At 35.7% G+C, this 19,338-nt stretch overlaps 1 protein-coding gene across 2 annotated transcripts in view; it reads left to right on the top strand.

Moving 5' to 3' along the window:
* NEK7 (NIMA related kinase 7) overlaps positions 1-19,338 on the top strand; it is a 126,129-nt gene that overhangs the window by 69,069 nt on the left and 37,722 nt on the right. For both annotated transcript variants that reach the window (XM_081300538.1, XM_081300537.1), the window contains exons 3-5: positions 1,347-1,487; positions 13,799-13,861; positions 15,510-15,620. In XM_081300538.1, coding sequence (XP_081156664.1) covers positions 1,347-1,487; positions 13,799-13,861; positions 15,510-15,620 — 315 coding nt within the window. The remainder of the gene's footprint in view (positions 1-1,346; positions 1,488-13,798; positions 13,862-15,509; positions 15,621-19,338) is intronic.

Raw genomic sequence — 19,338 nt, 5'->3', positions numbered from 1 at the left:
GATAAAATGGATCAGAGGTTAATGTAAAGTACTTGCCCATATGTCAAATGGCCTTTTGTGTAAGCCAAGATTATGGGGTCAGCAGCCTTAACAAAGTGCATTTGAAGGCCTAAGAGTTCAAATTAAATGTGTTTATGAACTAGTGCTATCTTTGCATGCATTAGTAGGCCTTTAATATTCAGTCTCATTAGAGTGTACACAGGCCCCACAAGAATGTCATGTTTACTTGTCTGAGTACAGAAGGTACAGAGGGTATGAGGAAAAGATGGTAAAAGGATTGGAAGAGTGTACTCATCATCTAAAAATTTTAAAGGCTCAGGTGTTTTTAGAGCATGTGAGAGCTAAATAGACTATCTTATCTTAGTTTAGCATCTCTACCTATATAAAATAAGTGTCATGAGGAGTATGAAAGGCAGCATTTCTTAGGTGTATGTTGTAAACTCAGCAATAAACAGTGTCTGACTATAGTGGACATTCAGTTGATGTTTATCTTTATAACTTAATGACTGAGTCAGTGAAAAAACATGAACAGAAGAACCAGAGTAATGAATAAAATTTGTAAGTTATATCTCAAAATACAACTACCGTTCTATGTCCCAGTTCCCTTAATTATTCTTGTAGCACAGTGCAAATTATTTTGCATGTGTTTGGGTAAACAGAATATATTTCTGACTTTTTTCCTAGCAGTTAGCCTGGTGTCCAGTATATAGTAAGCACCAAAAAATGTTGAAGAAATGACTTTTTCCAGGAGGAAAACTAATGGAAATATTATTTAAAAATATAATGATGTGCTAATAAACTCACTACCACTGGAAATACTTTATGAGGAAGCTACATAACTTTGAAGACGCTAAGTATTTCATGCGATAGTTACCATGTTGGACTGTATGTGTGTATAAGGTCCATTTCAACTGAAAAACAGAAAAAGAAAAAATCAAATACTATAATGTATATAAGACTAGTTTATAGTCTGTGAGTTAAAGACAAGTTACAGGGAGTTCTAAACTAAAATTTGGAAAGCTCTCATTCCCAAGTTGAATTTCTCTTCATTGATAAGTTTTTAGCCTTTCCTACATCATATACCTTGTATGTATTTCACAGTTACTTGAGTAATTATCACCCCCCACTACAGATGTAAGTTCCTTGAGTTCAGAGATTATCGAATGTTTAGTTTGCTACTCTGTCCTTAGTGTACAGTATAGTGCCTAGCATGCATAGGTCTTCAGTAAATAATTGTTGAATAAATGAATACTTGCAAGCTTACTGTAGGTATTACCTACTTAAGTGGAAATGATGATGAATGTATATTGTGTGACTGAAACTTTTTCTGACATTTTCAATTACAGAAGGCCTTACGACCGGATATGGGCTATAATACGTTAGCCAACTTCCGAATAGAAAAGAAGATTGGTCGTGGACAATTTAGTGAAGTATATAGAGCAGCCTGTCTGTTGGATGGAGTGGCAGTAGCTTTAAAAAAAGTACAGGTAAGAGGATTTTAATTTTAATTGTAGGGTTACCCTATGAGAAATAGAGAAGTATTTCTGTAATGATTGGGTAAATGATATCCTAAGATGAGAATGCTAGCAAAGAATTAAAATGCAATATTCAAAGTATGAATTGAGAGTAATAGTAGAAATTAACTTTTGGTTTTAACATTACTTCTAAACATTTGGTGGCATTGCTCGCTAGAATCAAGCAATTGACTGGAGTGATCTTGGGAAAGCTTTCACAACTTTACATTTCTGGGTGTTGCCATCCTTCTACTTAGACACTAAATTCTTAGCTGAAGTCCTCCATCTGTGGGTGTCAGAGTAGGAAACTAGATTCACAAAATATATTGCTTAAAGTTAATAAGTGGCAGTTACACTACACTGTCAATAACTGGAAAGAGAATAAGTGAACTTTATTAAAGGTTTAACATCTGACTTAACATTTCCTATGGTGTTGGTATCGTTTAAAATCAGTTTTGTTGTCCAGTCTAGACTGTATTCTTTTTCAAGTTCATTTATCTTTGTCCAGTTCCTCTTGCCAAGTCCTGTCCTAACCCAAGAGTGTTCTAGTCCCACTGAATCCTAGTTCCTGGAATGTTCACTTGGCCAGAGCTCTGCCAAGTTTTGCTGGCCCTACTGAGATCCTCTGCCCTAGAAAGTACAAGTACTTTCTTCCTTAGTGTGTGTATGACATCATGTAGTTTTGTTTCCCTGTTTCCATTACTTATTGTTCACCTCTGCCATAGGCTTTTCATTCTTCTGTGCAACCCTTATGTCTTTGCTCTGATGACCTTTGAAACCTAAATGTCTTATGTAAGTTGTTGAAGCATTGAAACATTCCAGAAATAAATGGTTTTATTTATATTTTAAAAATGAAATATTTTGGGAAGATTTTCTTACATGTGTTAGATATAAATTATAATAGATGCTGTCACATTTACAAACCAGCTTACTATTTTCATTCTGTGTCACTCTTCCCTCAGAGGTAAGCTTTTCCTGAATTTACTAACTGTATCACTCCTTTTCCTTTATAATTTTTAATTTATCTCTAGAAATTTTTCAACTGAAATGTTTACTTTAGTTTTGAATTTTGTAAGAGTGAAGTATATTTCACACAAACATACCCCCAGTACAAAACTTGACTTTTCACATGGTACCACGTGTGTGTAGTTAATCCATATTGGGATACATGGCTATAGTATAAATTATTCTTGTTAATTGCTGTTTACATGGCTGTTTTTTTCTTGTATCATAAATATTTCTAGGGTTTCTTAGTGTGTCTCCTGGTATACACATGCAAGAATTTGTCATTTTTGCTTAAGAGTGGAGATGATAGGCCATAGGGCATGCATGTGTCCCATAAGTTAGTGGCAAGTTTTCTAAAGTTAGTTTACTTCCACATGAGCAACATATAAGTATTGCAATAATCTCTCTACTAACATGTCACTTAGAGAACAAATTCTGGAATGCAGATACTAATGCTTATAAAGAAGATGACTTTATAAAAAAGGTGATGTTTTTCTCCCTTACAAAAGTAAGCTTTGATTTTTTTTTTGGTGTAATAAATTTTTATTGTATTTATCTAAGTAGTGAGGGAAATTAAAAAAAAAAAAACCTAGTGCTTTTGTGTCTACCTTCAGGGCAAAAAGTCAGTCTGGAACAATTACATGTTAAACTTCATAGCATGGATAGATTCCTAATTTAAATGAGTGTTGACAGAATGGAGATGTCAATTTGAGTTGTTGGATTTGGTGGACTGGGGACTTAAGCCAGGCTATAAATGTGATATTTCACTGTGAAGAGTGCAGGCACTGTTTAAACAGAAAGCAAATAAGACTCTTCTAGGTCTCTCATGGTACTATCTGAGCTGTTTCTCCTTGTCTATATTTTGCTTCCTATTAATTTTGAAGAGGGATGACTGAATTTGGACAATTGCATTTTCATTCAGGCTGATTTCCCCTTAAACTGTCTCCATTTTGTTCTGATAAACCTCACGTTGCTCTCGGAGGTTGAACATAATCTCTTGGCTTTTGTCATTCCTTTCCTCCTAAAAAGCTGACGTTATGGTATCTTGGAGTTGAAAATATAACTCATTATCGAGAGAAATGATGTTGTAGAGCTATATGTACCTCCTTTTAAATTAGGAAACGATGTCTTATGCCTTTGTGAGGAGAAATTTATTTGCATTTCAGACGTGTTATTGATTCTCATGATGTATTACACTGTGTGAGCAAGAAAGTCCATGGTTCTTCTTTAAAAAGTCATGTCTGCAACTTAAATACTTTTAAAGCACCATTAAGCAGATAATTTAAATTCATAAAGAGCCAAATACTGAATTCGCTTTTATTATTTTAAGGCTACATTACTTGCGTGTAGAGTGATTTCTACTGTCCCAGCTCTGCTAGAATCCTTCCTGAGTACTTCTGTGGGGTTCATATGTAATGTATTGCTTTTGTCACTGATTTCTTGGGTTACAAATCTTTCCTTTCACATATTTTTTGTAGGTTTATTATAGTTGTACACAATGTTGGGAGTTGTATATTTGTACAGGCACACAATAAAACAATATGAGTTGCCCAATATCGTTTCCTAGTATTTCCCCTTTCTCTGACCCCTGGTCCTTTCCTGTACTCTTCAGATCAATGAAACACTTTCAAACTACCATCCAGATTGCTCAGTTTAGCTCTTAATGCCCACCCTCCAGTTCACTTATGCACGGCTTTGAAAAAAGAATAATTTTTTTTTTTTTACAAGATCGTGTTTTACCTGTACATGGGGAAAAAGTGTGTGTACTGAACTGATATTACTTCTTTGAAACTATAAAAGGATCTGAGAGCCGGCTGTACATGACAGCAGTAACCAATCTTTTTCCCATCATGGTTCATTTGCAAAAAATAAGATGGTGCCTTAACTGATGTAACAATTTGAAATCCCATAGCCAGATTGTTCTTTCCTCTCAACCTGCCTGCCATCTTCAGTTCATTCCAGTGTTTATTGATCACTTAGTGTGCAAGTCTTTTGTAACACTAAGATAAACACAATTGGACTCCATGGGATTTTGATGGTGATACAGTTCTAAAACCAGTAGATGGGCATTTTGGAGAATGACCTTGAGTACAGGTAGGAGTAGGGAAAAGTCTTCACACAGGCGAGGGGGGATGGAGGTATATGAAATTTCAGTACTTCATTTTGGAAGATTATGAAAGGTGTTTAGATCTATTTTGTAATATTTAGCTCATTGACTAGGGTTGTACAATTCGAAGTGGTTTTTATTAATCAAGTGGCATGGTATACTATTAGTAAGAATTTTGGGTCTTACTGTAGCTTGGTTCTTTGACTATTACGTTAATTGTTTAATACTAATAAAGGATATGTTTTTATCCTTAGTTTCTCTTTGCTTACTATTAAGTTGTACGTGCAAAATCACTGTGCAAATCCATTGTCGGTGAGATTGTTTTAAAATGAAAGCTAAAATGTATACGTTTACTTAGAAAAAGTATAATGTATTTTGTCAAAATTCATCTTTTTGGTCTAAATGACCACAAAACAACCCAACTTCCTTATTGATGATGTCGGTGCTTCACTTTTACTTGTTTAATTTTTGACCTGATTCTAGATTCTGCAAGTTTGCATGTAATTAAAAACCTGTGGATGATGATGGCTTCTTCCATAGGGTCATGGCATAATTTCACTGTTATAACCTCTGTAGCCATATAGTCAGTCTTTCAGTGTGTATTGATTACTAAAATCATCTTGCAGGCTTTTTTTAATGACACCACCATTCATATTACACGTAAACAGCAAATTTTTAATCTCTGATCATATACAAAGTGTATTCATACCAATTTGTCTTCATACATGTACTTTGGATAATGATGTGCATTATATTCCACCATCATTATCCAAACTCCGTGCCCCCTCTGCCTTATCTAGAGTTTGTCTATTTCTCCCCTGTTCCCTCTCCCTACTTCACTATGAATCAGCCTCCTTCCACCAGAGAAAGCATTTGTTTTTTTGGGGGATTGGCTAACTTCTCTTAGGATTATCTTCTGTACTTCCTTCCATTTACCTGCAAATGCCATGATTTTATTCTTTCATTGCTGAGTAATATTCCATTGTGTATGTATGCTTTTTTTTTTTTTAAATCCATCTACTGAAGGGCGTCTAGGTTGGTTCCACAGTTTAGCTATTGTGAATCATGCTGCTATAAACATTAATGTGGCTGTGTCCCTGTAGTATGCCATTTTAATATAAGTGTTGCTGGGGAAAAAGGTATTCATACACTGCTAGTAGGACTGCACATTGGTGTAGCCAATATGGAAAATCCTTGGTAAATTGGGAATGGAACCACCATTTGACCCAGCTCTTATTTTGGGGCTTTTATGACACTATAATTCAAAGTATAGATTTCCCTCAAACTTCCAGTTCTTTTTGGAATAAATATCAAGGACCATTTTTAAGAATAACCCGTAAATGCCATTTAGGAAAATTAGAAAACACTGTACCAAACTGCAGTTAATTGTACTAGAAAAGATGACCCAGGCTTTTATCCCCAAAGTTAACTTATCTCTACTTGCAGTCATATTAAAATCTCTCTAGGCATAAAAGAAATAAACTGTCTTACTGAATTATTATCTACATTTTGGATCCACAATGAATTTTTATACATGCCATAAATAGATAGCTGTTGTTAAAATGTTTAAATGATTCAGTGGACATCAACAAAATAATTTTTCCTTTCAGAATTATTTTTTTCTTCAGCATCAATGACACCTTAGCATTATTACTATGTTAATGCAAATTTTGACTGGGCTTGTCTTAAAAATTTTTTGATTTAAAAATTCTTCTATGGGCTGGGGATGTGGCTCAAGTGGTAGCGCGCTCGCCTGGCATGCGTGCGGCCTGGGTTCGATCCTCAGCAACACATACCAACAAAGATGTTGTGTCTGCCGATAACTAAAAAATAAATATTTAAAAAAAAATTCTTCTAGTATCAAGGCCCAGTGAATACATATAACTGAAGTAATGATCCTCAACTTTTTATTATGTTTATTGAGGACCTATCTGACGCTATACACACCACTAGGGTCTCAATAATTGTGATCAACATTTTTCATAGAAGGAGACAGGTTAAATAATTATAGCCATAAAGGAAATGACCAGCATGTGGTATTACAGACTCACATAAAGAAAGGCATCTTTGAATGATAAGGATCTCTTGAGATGGAGAACAAAGTGTTACTCATCTGAGAAGTTGTAGAAAAGGTAAAGGCTCTGAAGAACAGGATACATTTAAAATACATAGAGAACAGATTTTTGTGATTTCAGTCAATAAGGTAAGAAAGAGGCAGAAGCAGCATGAGGTTATAGAGCTAAAAAGGGAACCAGTTTTGTATGCACATTATGAAGAGTGCTTATATATGTTGCTATAAAGGTAAAGAACAGTCGATGAAGCAGGCGAGTTATAAAATGTTTTATTTTTTTTTTTAAGGATTGCCACTGGATGCTGTGTAGAAAATGGAGTTGTCTTCGTTGATATAGAAGAATAAGGCTACAGATTGCTAATTAAAAAATTTTAAGCAGCTTAATATGAATAGGAATTAGAGATTTTCAAAAATGTATACATTCTGCAAAACAAGTAATCTTATAGCTTCAATGGTAGAGGCAGGCTTGAAGCAACAGTGTACTTGACTTTTTTTCTGCCAATAGTATTTCAGTTATGCTTCTTCAATGTGTCTTGCCTTTCTCCGACATTCTCAATTTCCTCACAACGTTTTCCAATGTCGGGTGCTTCTTTCGTCATAACGTGGACATGATATTCTTCTTCCTTCCATCTTGCTTTCCACTGCCACTTCATGTTTTTCACCCTTGTCCGTCAGTTGGCACTACAGTTTTCATTGTCATTTTTTTCCCATCCATTGGCATTTCTGGCATTACGTTGACTCTACTGAGACTAGGTCATGATCTTTCCACCTCCCTAACTCCGTGGTACTCGGTCCACCCTCTCATCCCACCATCATGGTCTCTTGTACTTCACCTGTTCCAAGTTCGCAAAAATCCTCTAACTACAGTTCCCACCTGTCGCTTTTTCTTTCTGACCAAAATTGCTCCTGGACCTCGTCCTGACTCCCAGCTGCTATTATCATATTCTTCAGACCTTTTAATGAAGATCTGATTTCACTTCATAGGTCTTATGGACCCTTGTGAGTTATTTGAGCAATTTATAAAGTGATTGCTCACATTAGAATCCCCCATATTGGTTTATCTCCACAAATTATTGTCTGTTTACATGTAATAATTTTTCAGTCCCATAGCTTAAAGTACTTGCTTTTCTTAGAAACCGAATTCTATTGTACTTTCTACTTGAATATATTCTAATCACAATGGAAGAAAAATCCAAAGGCAGAGGATATAGAATTATTAGGTTGACTAGAATGTTAAAAACCACTACCCTGAAAGAAAACTATTACAGCCTCAGCCCATATCACTTTGTGCTGAGTGGACTCATGTACTCTTGGACAGATGAACCTTGCTAACCAGTGTGCTTTCATGACTGCATAGATGTAGGAATCCTTCCTCCTTTAACGTTATGCTGGATGAAATCATCTTTTTCTGCTTCGTTTTTCCTCTCCCCACTTTTGCTCCATTTCTCACATCAGCTTTCCTCATTTGCCTCAACATGATCAATTCACTTTTACTGTTATCCCTATGGAATCTGTTGCTTCTGTACCTGTAACTTCTTAAAACTTGGCTCTCCTAATTCTCAAGATGTCCTTTTTGTTCCCTTCAATAGCATCTCTTTCTACTCATGATTTTAGATTTTTTTTTGTACCCACATTCTCACTTTGTTTCCAGTGTACCACTAGCTGGTGGCTTTTTGATGTTTGGCCCCAACCGTGACTAAGCTTTGTTGAGCTTCAGACTTTTACAAAATATGAATAACATTAATTTCACAATAATTTTTTAAAAACCTGTTGAACAGCTTTCACTTAAATCACTACATACTACACTTTTGAATTCAGACATCCACTTAGAAACAGAGGGTTTTTAATAGTTCGAGAATAATTATTGACACAACCAGGTATTTAGTTCTGTACCACCATTATCCAGGTATTTGAAGAGCTGATAAGAAATTGAGCCCTGTCTTTTAATTTCTAGTTTTGACACAGGAGTGACTTGGCTGAGAAAGGTAGGCTCATGAAAACTAGGGGGTGGAGTGAGGACAGTTTCTGAAGAATGCTTTTATACTCGGGGAGGAGCTGATGGTGGACACCTTTATAGTATTCGGCAATTATTTTGTTCAGTGATTGTGGTCCTTCTGCCATAGATCTTCTAACTCCTTCACTCACCTTCTACCACTCCAAAGAAATGGGCTTCAGAAGGAAAAGTCTTTGCCTACATGTCAATTAGGAAAAGTACCAGAAATTTGCATTCAGTTAACAAATGAAAACTATTACAGCCTATATAAATTCGTGCTGAGTGGGCTCATGTTATATCTTCTTGGACAGATGAGCCCTGATAACTAGTATGCTTAACAAATGCACTCTTTCATCTGAAATGGTAAGGTTCTCCATCTTCCTCCCTCACCGTCAGCAAAGGCTGGGGAGGATCTGTGAGACCACTAAGGATTTTATATAGACTGATAGAAAATTAGTACAACACTATATATAGTTAAGAGGGATGTGAATAGTGGGAAGAATTGAGAGCCATGTTCCAGGGTGAGAGCATAACGGGGAAAAGACTGGGCTGCTGAATTCAGACCCTAGAAACTGGTAAGGCCAAGGGGATTTTTTTTAGCTTTCCGTATCTTTAACACCTATTTAAAATGACATATACAGGTATTGTCAAACTCGTAGGCGCATCACTCCCCTCCCCGTTTTTAAGTTGTCATGACTTTAGAGTGCATTATGATTCACACTACACACAGCACAACTTTTCATCTATCTGGTTGTACAAAGTTACACCATTTGTCGTCATACATGTGTTAAGTAGTAGCACCTTTTTTACATTTTATGTGTTCTAATAATTTGATACATGCTCTTTTAAAGATTTTTTTTTGTAGTTATAGATGGACAGAATGCCTTTATTTTTGTGTGGTGCTGAGGATAGAACCTAGTACCTCACACATGCTAGGCGAGTGTTCCACCACTGAGCCACAACCCTAGTCCTTGATACATGCCTTTTTTATTAAAAGATGTTTCTGTTACTTGGTAGACTTTTTCCTTTTTAAAATATCTAGTGTTAACCTTTTCAGTTTCATTAGGTACAAGTGATTTGGCAAAATTTGAAGAAATTTTTAAAAAGTGATTCAAACAGTACCAAGAATTTATCAGCCAATACTTGAATAACCACAACTCAAGCTTGGAAATCCAAAGAAACTTTGATAGACCTGAAACAGTCTTACTCAAGATTGTAGAATTACACACAATATGCACAAAGTCCAGACTTTTTATGCATTTTAATATTGTACATGAAATCAGTACCTTTGAATTTGGGAATGACTTCATCTAAAGATTCAGTATTTTGTCTTGAGTGGTTTGGCTATTAGAAAAAATAAGGTAAACACTTATGAATTTCTCATTAAAGGAATTTATAGATGTGATTGGATCAAAATTAGTTATGCCTTAACTATGCCTGCAATGTATAGTTAGTGTTTTGAGGTATGACTTTTAATTTTATTGAACTCCATTAAAACTGGAAACAAGATTTGTAATTACCATGTATACATCTTGGTATTTTCTAATTACAGTTTACTAACACTCTTATTCCATCTTATATTATTTCTTTACACAAATTCAATTTCCCAGTAATGTCTTTGTGATATCTCCAAGTTTGTGATTTTCCTTTATCTTAATGACTAGTGCCAGCTTTTTAAACTTTCTTGCTTCCCAGCGTATTGGGTTATGTCAAATCCCTGGTGCCTAGTAGTTTTTGAGAATGGCATCAACATTCTTGATTTGGCCAGGATCAGTTATTTTTCTTGACATTGAGTTTTATGCACAAGCAGTCTCTGTTCACATCTCATACATACAGCTCACATCAAGTTTAAGTTTTTCTGAGTGTGTTACTGTTTGTTGGACATGTTATATAGTAGCAACATCATTTTTAGGGCATCTTCTTAGCAATTTGGGGGATGAATGATTTTTGTATATGAAATAATTAAATGTGAAACTTACTCCTTTGTGTTTGGTACCAGGGGTGCTGAACCACTGAGTCATATCCCCAGCAACCCCTGCCTTTTTTTAAATTGAGATGGGATCTTGCTACACTACTGAGGCTTGATTTTTAACTCTGGATATTCCTGCCTCAGCCTCCCAAGCCACTTGGATTACAGGTGTGCACTACCACACTCAGCTAAGCTTATTCCTTTAGTGAAGAACCCTACCAGGTGTGCTTTAACATTTCATTCCCCAATTAAAAGTGTCAGACATATGTCCAAAAAGGATGTACAAAACTATGAAAAGATGCTTAACAGCCCCGCAAAACTAATGAAATGCTGTGAACTCTAGTCAGTCTACCATGCTGTAAAACCTTAGAATTTATTACTCATGTAGTATTTTGGTATGTATCATGCCTTTTTAGCACCTAGTGACCCTTGTTCTACTCTACTACGTGCATTTTTTAAAATGAAATATTAGAAGCTTGTGCATCTTTGAATATTAAAAAATGATATCCAGCAAGTTACCTGTTAGAATAAGTTTATATAATTACTATGTTTACTTTCATGCGTAAGATACCTATTACTTCTGGCTGGTTAGAATCCCATTATTCTTTCCAGCTTTATTATACCTTCTCCATGTGAGAATTCCTTCTTGAGCTTTCTGATGTTACACTTTACACGTTTCAGTACTCATTGGTTGTCTGTTAAGACTTCACATCTGTCTGGACCACTGGAGCTGAAAAAACCTGGCTTCAAGTCCTCGTTCTGGTACTTAATGGATGTATGACTATGTTATTTAACCTCTGAGTCTCCATCTCTGTCTTGGAGCCAGCACTACGTCTAATAATGTTGTGGTAAAGAGTAAAAGCCACACATGTCGAGAGATCAGTACTCACTGGTTGGTGTCCTTTCATTCCTTCCCTAACCAAGAAGCCTTGGTGTGCACTACTTTGGAGTTATGCACCTACTTTTCCTGGTGCATATTGATTTTAATTAGAAAACTTGATCAAGATGTTGACTAAAAATCTAATATTTTCAATTAGTTTGCACTACTGACTTATTGGTTCTTTTTGCAGTATATTGCCTTGTTTTCAGATACACAAAATAATTGTATTAATTCTGTATTCACATTAGATCAATATTTCTTGACCTTTATTTATGATCTTTCAAGGGGCTTTTAAACAGATTTTTCCTAATTATGCTTCCCTGCCACTAAAAAAAAATCATGGTCTAAATACTGTGTGTATATGTCTCTGCTTTAGACTTAAGAGTAACATTTTGTCACTTAAAGGACCAATTTTTTACCCACAAGCAATATCACCCCATAAATAATGGATGCGTATCAACCTCGGTGCCCTTGAAGGGATAAATAATATGCAGTATACGTACACAGTGGAACATTAGCCATATTATGCCTACTTGCTGGTAAATAGTAGGATAGTCTCCAGTTATATCTAAGTGAAATAAGCCAGTCCCAAAAAACAAAAAATTGTTTTCTCTGATGTGGAAGCTAGTCCAAAATAAGGGGGGGGAAAGGGTGGGGATTCCGTCAAAATAGTAGATAGCAGGGGGGACAGGATAAGGGACCAACAGTGGAATGGATCTGACCAACTTTCCTATGTACTTATATTTGACCTTGAGATTCACTGTGGTATATTCATGTCCACGAGATACTGGTTTTTAAAAAACTACATACCAGATCAATAGAGGGAAGGAAATTTCTATTGAACAATGGATGTTAGTAGTTTTCCAATATTGCCTCTTTAAATCACAGGTATTTATGTTTAAATTGGAGCAGTTGCTATGAAATGTGTAGAAAGTATTACTCCAGCTTTCTTTCCTATATGAACTCTTAACTTGCAATTATCAAATTACATGAGTGTTACATACTCGGGACCAGATGTTAAGTATAGTTTGGTCTAACAATATTTAGCTTTTTGTCAAAACCTAACAATTTTCTTCCCACAAAGTTGGTAACAAAAGTACATGTAATAAAGATATGTATTAGAAAATGAAAATTCGGGACTGCTATCAGAGGAGAATAAAAAAATTTAGGGATGTGAATTGTCTTTGGCATATATTCCCACACTCATTTTGGATCACTGGGAATACTTACTTGAACCTTTTCCAAATACCTAATTGTACCTTTCTATGACCTGACCCTGTCATTTAAATACAGTGCTGTTGTCGCTAGGTGAGTTAAATGCTTATTTCACTACTGAAGTATCGTAATAACACTACTCTTCCCACCCTCACTGTTTGTGCCCTGCTACACAAGGAAAACTACAAGGTTGAAAAGAGTTAGTTTGTAGTTTCTCTAGGGGAAAATAAATCTCTTCCATCAGTTTGCTATGTTCCCCTAAATTCATTCTTTACTTCTACATTAGAAACTGCAAAAGTCAGCTGGGAGCTTCGAGCCCGAGATCCTAAGTAACTAAGCTGTGGTCAGTGGTGCCTGGAGCCAGGATTGGGCTCCACGTATGTGTTCTCAAAGGGAAGGTGAACTCTGCTGCGTTTCTTCTCAGGGGCTGTCTGGGTCACATACTTGATGGTGGGAACCGGAGAAGACATTTTGGACATGCATTGGAGCTAAGAACTGACAGTGATGCAGTCACAAAACAGGACTCAAAGTCTCTGGTCTCCAGATAACTTTCATGTAGAGAAGAAAATTGTCATTTTGAAAAAAAATCCACATATTACATGTTTTCATCTGTTCAAACTGTTTTAGTTGGGTAACAAATTCTATTTGATCAATGAACTGTGTGACCTTTGGTCAGTCTCCTTTATCTTCATCTGAAAAAATGGCAAAACATGTCTTTATAAGGATTAAATAAGGTAGCTTACGTAATGTGTTTAACACATATTAACTGATCAGTGTACATTCATTATTCTATTATCTTAGTGATCATAGCATTCATTCTCTTCACTTGAACTTGAGACCTGAATGTCAAAAGATGTCTAGCTGTTTGCTTCTAGTTTTATTACTGACTGCCTTTTGAGGGAAGAATGGAAGCTTCAGCACTTAGTTCGTCACTGAGTAAAGACTGTTTTTTGTGTTCATGTAATTATGCGTAGAGTAGTATAATGAATTTATATTGTAGCTTGAACCATAGTTTTGTTAAATAATTCTGTATTTTATTTTTAGATATTTGATTTAATGGATGCCAAAGCTCGTGCTGATTGCATCAAAGAAATCGATCTCCTTAAGGTAAACAATAAACCGTGGACTATTTGAGCATAACTGAATGTTGATAAAAGTGATTGAAACGTCAGACTTCTAAGCAAAAAGTTTTTTTAGATTTAAGTATGTTAGAATGTCAGCATATAGAAACATGTAGTTATCTTCTGGATTTATTGTAAAATAATTTAATCGGAACCTTTGGAATCACCCTTTCAAAATAGGGAATAGATCATTGAGCATAAAACCATAGACATTTTTTCTGGATCATTGCAACTAGACATTTTAAAGGTTAGGTAATATAAATGCGTTTTAGTACTTCAAGATGTGTTATATTGAGAATATGAACTAATACAAATGTTTATACATTTTAAAGTAACATTTTAAAATCTTTTTCCAGATTTACAATGCGTGAATATAAAGAGCATGTCAGAAACTCAGTATTTCATCTACTTAAGCAATGCAGATACACTGAAGTCTGTCATATTTCCTAGTGAAGTTTCTTAATGAAATGCTGCGGATTAATTAGAATGTTTTTTATACAGCCATTGTGTTAGTGCCTTAAACAGGTGTACTTTATCCAAAAAGATAAGTCAAAACCGTGCTTTTTGACTCTTGCATTGGTTGTAGTTATTTCTTGGCCCATAAAGTAACCACTTTAAACCTCTGTACACTTACGTTATACAAATAACAATATTCTGGACAATATGAAGAAAATCACATTTTGGTACTAGGGCTTGAACTGTGGGCTACTTGACCACTGAGCCACATCCCCAGCCTTATTTTTGGATTTTATTTAGAGATAAGATCTCACCGAGTTGCCTAGTGCCTTGCTTCTGCTGAGGCTGGCTTTGAACTTGCAATCCTCCTGCCTCAGTCTCCTAAGTCACTGGGATTACAGCCGTGAGCCACCATACCTGAGTTATCTTTTGTTAATTTTGAGAAATGATTTGTCATGGGTTAACTTAGTTCAAGATTGACTGAACCAAAAGACTAAAAGTGTATATAGACTGATCCACATATGAGGTTGTATTTTTCTTACGGATGATTTTGTGAATCAACTCACATGGGTTATTTCTATAAATTTATATTTGAAGTAATAGTGATATTAAGATAATGTAGTATCTACTGGTACACACTAGTTTGTTTTGGTGCTGACTACAGTTACATTAGGACCAGCCCCAACTTCAAAATAGGATTAAGAAGAAATACTTTATTTACTACTAAATGCTCTTAATAACAGTTTTCATTTTGAAGATATAATTTTTGGCAATAGGTTATTATTAATTTCTGCCCTTCACTTATTGCATCTATTTATATGCCTACTTGGCATAGCAGTACTTTAAAAAATTTTAAGTTTATAACTATTTCCAATAAAGAATATTGAAATAGGTCTGAGGATGTGGCTCAAGCGGTAGCGCACTCGCCTGGCATACGTGCGGCCCAGGTTCGATCCTCAGCACCACATACAAAGATGTTGTGTCTGCCGAGAACTAAAAAAAATATTTAAAATATCTAGTTTTACTTTTGATGAATATATATTTAAAATTCACTAGATTGAAGAAAACTATGCTGTAAACATTTCTGTAATTTAAAAAAGTAGCTAGATTAACAGTTATTTCTACTTTTGTAACTTAATAAAGGTAAAAAGCAGATAATTTTTCAATTTTTTCCTCAGCAACTCAACCATCCAAATGTAATTAAATATTATGCATCATTCATTGAAGATAATGAACTAAACATAGTTTTGGAATTAGCAGATGCTGGTGATCTATCCAGAATGATAAAGGTAAGGGTATTTTTCAAAATTGTCTTACATTATTTTCCCCTCAGTTGTTCAACAGACATATTTGATACTTTAAATACCTCAGTGCATGCTTAACATAGGGTAGATGGGAAATGAATGGTTGGTAGTGATGGTAATGATTCTGAGGCTGGTTTACTTGGTGAAAGGCACCTTAGGCTCTTTCATGATCTGGAAATTCCAAATCCAAAAATTGAAAAAGGCCCACACACTGGCCTTCCCTCCGATACACTTTTGCAGCTTGACTTCTCTGAGCAGCCCGTCCTTGGTCCTGTGTCTCTAAACATGAGGGAATAGAGGATAGAATGTTTCTAGAAGGGACTTGTCCAACACGACCTGGATGTCAGCCCCTGACTTGACTGCTTAAGAGATTAACTTTCTTTTCTAAGGTCGTATTAATTGGCTTTACATTCAGCCAGAAGTAATAGAAACCCCAAAGTAAAGATAGTTTTAAAACTGCTGGTTCTTGAACCAGTTAAATAACTTTTCAGTGTTAATTTTCTAAAATTGTTGTGATGATTAATATTAATCAGGAACTTTGTTTTCTCACACATTATACAACTGTAGTTGACAGATACTGTCATTCCTTCTCTGTCATGTAAATGTCTGGGACTAATATGGCTCAGATCTATCGAATGTTTTCTAGCTCATCAAGTCACCCTAGGTTTGAGGAGGCAAAGAGGATTTGCTGACTATCTTGAAGCTACTCCTCAAAACTGCCACACAGCATTTTCAGCTTCCTTCCCTTAGTCAGAATTAGACTCCTAACATATTTAACAGCAAGAAAGGCTGAGTATATAGTCTGCAGTCCTCTGGCCAAATGCCTCATTAGACTTCTATTATCATGGAAGAGGAGCTCATCAGTGTGGGAACAAGAACCCAATAATAAAAGCAAAATCCATTTATTTACAGCTTGCTCCACCAAGTCTAGTGGCTGAGTTGTGAAAGCTTTATAGAGAAGGAAAAAAGACTGCAGGTGTGCCCTGATGGGGGGCTGATGACATTGGAAAACAAAGGCGGCCTTTCTAGAAGGAACCCATCCTATGTAACTGGTTTGAAGAACATATTTGGATTTATCTAGTTGGAAACAGGGACAGAATTAGGGAAGCTGTCAGTTATTAATCATGATTTGCCCATTTTGGGCTCCTTGTTACAGATATTATTTAGTCTTTTGGAGTGTCACTGGAATTAGCAATCTGACTTCCTGAAAGTCTGAGTTGCAGACTGGATTTCTCAATTGTTATTGTAAAGTATAGGTTTCTTGGACAAGTCCCTGCATTTTGGGCGTTAAAGGTCTATTTTGGTATATTGTCTGGGCATTTTCAGTTTGTAAAGAAATTTAAAAAATGTTACTTCACATGTATTATTTATCTGATCAAGTTTCCCTCTCAGAAGCCTTCTGAAGATTAAATATCATGACTAGTATATAGAAAAACTGATGTTTTTGAAATTAGCTTTGATTGAAATATCCATGTGTTTTCCTTTAAAGATTTTTCACAGAATTCCTTTGAACATCAGGTAACAGTTCTTTACCTTCTCACCAGAAAAATGTTCATGTGCACAGTTTGCATTTTTTGCTTAAGGCCCTCAGTAGTCAAGAACTACTGTGCTGTTGAGTGTGGGTTCAAAATCGGCCCCCTAAACACTCATGTCCTTTAGTCTCCTCATCTGCAAAATGAGGACAATTTTCCAGAGTGTTTTCTAAGTTATGAAAGCACTACATACAAATAAGGTAATGTTATTCATATCAGCCAAAATGCTATCAAGCTGACATGTTTAAACTCCCATAGTTAGAAGGAATCATTTCTAACCAGTTGTGTATGTGACTATAAAACTAGCTCAACAGGCAAAAAACATGTCTTTTCGAATTGAATAAAAATGCAAAATGTCTTCCTCCGAGTGAGTGTAATTGCTTCATTAATAGGCTATTGGATTACTTTCATCTTAGAGTAAGCCCACGTGCAAAATCTTGTGTTGATGAATACAAATTCATATGATACTGGTAATAGTGTAAACAATTTTACATCATAATGGACACTCCAAAGTACTCAAATAATTTTATCAAGTTTTTCTTTTAAAAAAGTTCATTATGCATTTACTGTGCCAGGCTTATGCCTTCTTTAAACTCGTTATCTAGCAAGTAAGATATTCATTTAGCTAAAATTCTATAACTTCAGTTTTAATAAGTTGGAGCAGTGTGGGTTATAATGGGTGTTTATAAAAGGACTACTAAAATTAGTCTGGATTCTAGAAATGCTGTGTGACCTTGACTTAGTTAACCCAGTCTTAAAAAGATTGTGCTACAGTTGCCACATCCATCAACTTGGGTTAATACTTGTATTATAGTAGTACAATGAGGATAAAGTCATGTGTGTACATATGTGCACACAACTCTGCCTGTCCAAATATGTCTGGTACATATTGTCTGATTTTCTTTACATTTGATTATTATTCTTCCTTTCCCCTCCTTGTGTCATTCAAAATTTACCCTTTTTGCAGATGACCTCATTCAATTACAGAGTGTAAGTTATCAGAATTACTTCACTTCTACTTTCCAAAGACCCTGTATCTGTTGTTCTTTACTGTTAGCCATATTACTCTCACTCAGGAGGGATTGCTCTCTCTCCACCTGCGTTCTGCATCCTCTTGGCCTGTTTTCTCAGAAACTTTAAATCTTATCTATTCTCAGTCCTGTATCTGTAACTTCAGCATGTTCTGGACCCCTTCCACCTATAATCAGATCATGTGATCTTAAGCATTTTCACATGTATATGCACACATGTCCCTTAGTCATTTGTTTAAGAAGTTTACGTTGTAGTGGGAAATTCAAATAAAAGTAAATTGAGTATATGGTATGTCACATGTTGGTAAGTGCTGTGGAGAAAAATTAAAGAGGTGCATTAAGGAGTTCAGAGGGAAAACAAATTGTCTGAGAAGGCTCTCCTATTACTACCTTCATTCACCTCTACCTGCCTTTTTCTGCGGTCACTGCTGACCTTATTTCCAGCCCCCTGTACAAATTCTCTTAAATGAAATCCAGTGAACTTCCTTTGGTCTCATTCCACTTGAACTCTCAATAGTATTACTCTTTTTCATTCCCTTCTTAAAATACTCGCTGACTGAGAAACAAAGTGCCTTGGTGTTCTTAACTTTCTAGAGTCTTGTCTTGGAGTCATTCTGTTCTTCCTGACTTTTATGGTGAAGTTGTAAACGTCTGTGGCTTATTGGTTTGTTTTGCACCCACCTTTTGTAGCTCATAGCTTTCATACCTGTGGATTCAATGCCTATGCTCTTGTTGATTCCCAATTTATCTTTAGCAGAAAATTCTCCTAAATTTGAATCCACATAGGTCCACGTGTCTGTAAACAAATTTTTGAGAATCCTCGTCCAGTGTTCCCTAACTCAAGACTCAGTGCACAACCGTCCGGGAGCACACCCTAGAAGAAAGGACTGTCATTTCTCCCTCCCGTTTTCAATCTATTATCCATGAATTTCAAATTTCCACCCAGTTGTTTATCCTTACAGAGTGAAGTAAATCATCTCTCCCCTGCAGAGTTAGAGCCTTTTATTAATTTCCTGGCATCCAGTACCCGTTTTTCCATTAGTCTTTAGATGGGGTGGGGGAGCAAAGGAAACCCTTGTTTTCTTCAAAAGGGCTTCTCAGTGAAAGTGAAAATTAAAGTACTTAACAAGATTTACCAAA

This window comes from Spermophilus citellus (genome assembly GCF_964194105.1).
Source record: "Spermophilus citellus genome assembly, chromosome: 6".
Lineage (NCBI taxonomy): Eukaryota > Metazoa > Chordata > Mammalia > Rodentia > Sciuridae > Spermophilus > Spermophilus citellus.
This window is presented reverse-complemented; position numbering and strand designations above follow the sequence as displayed.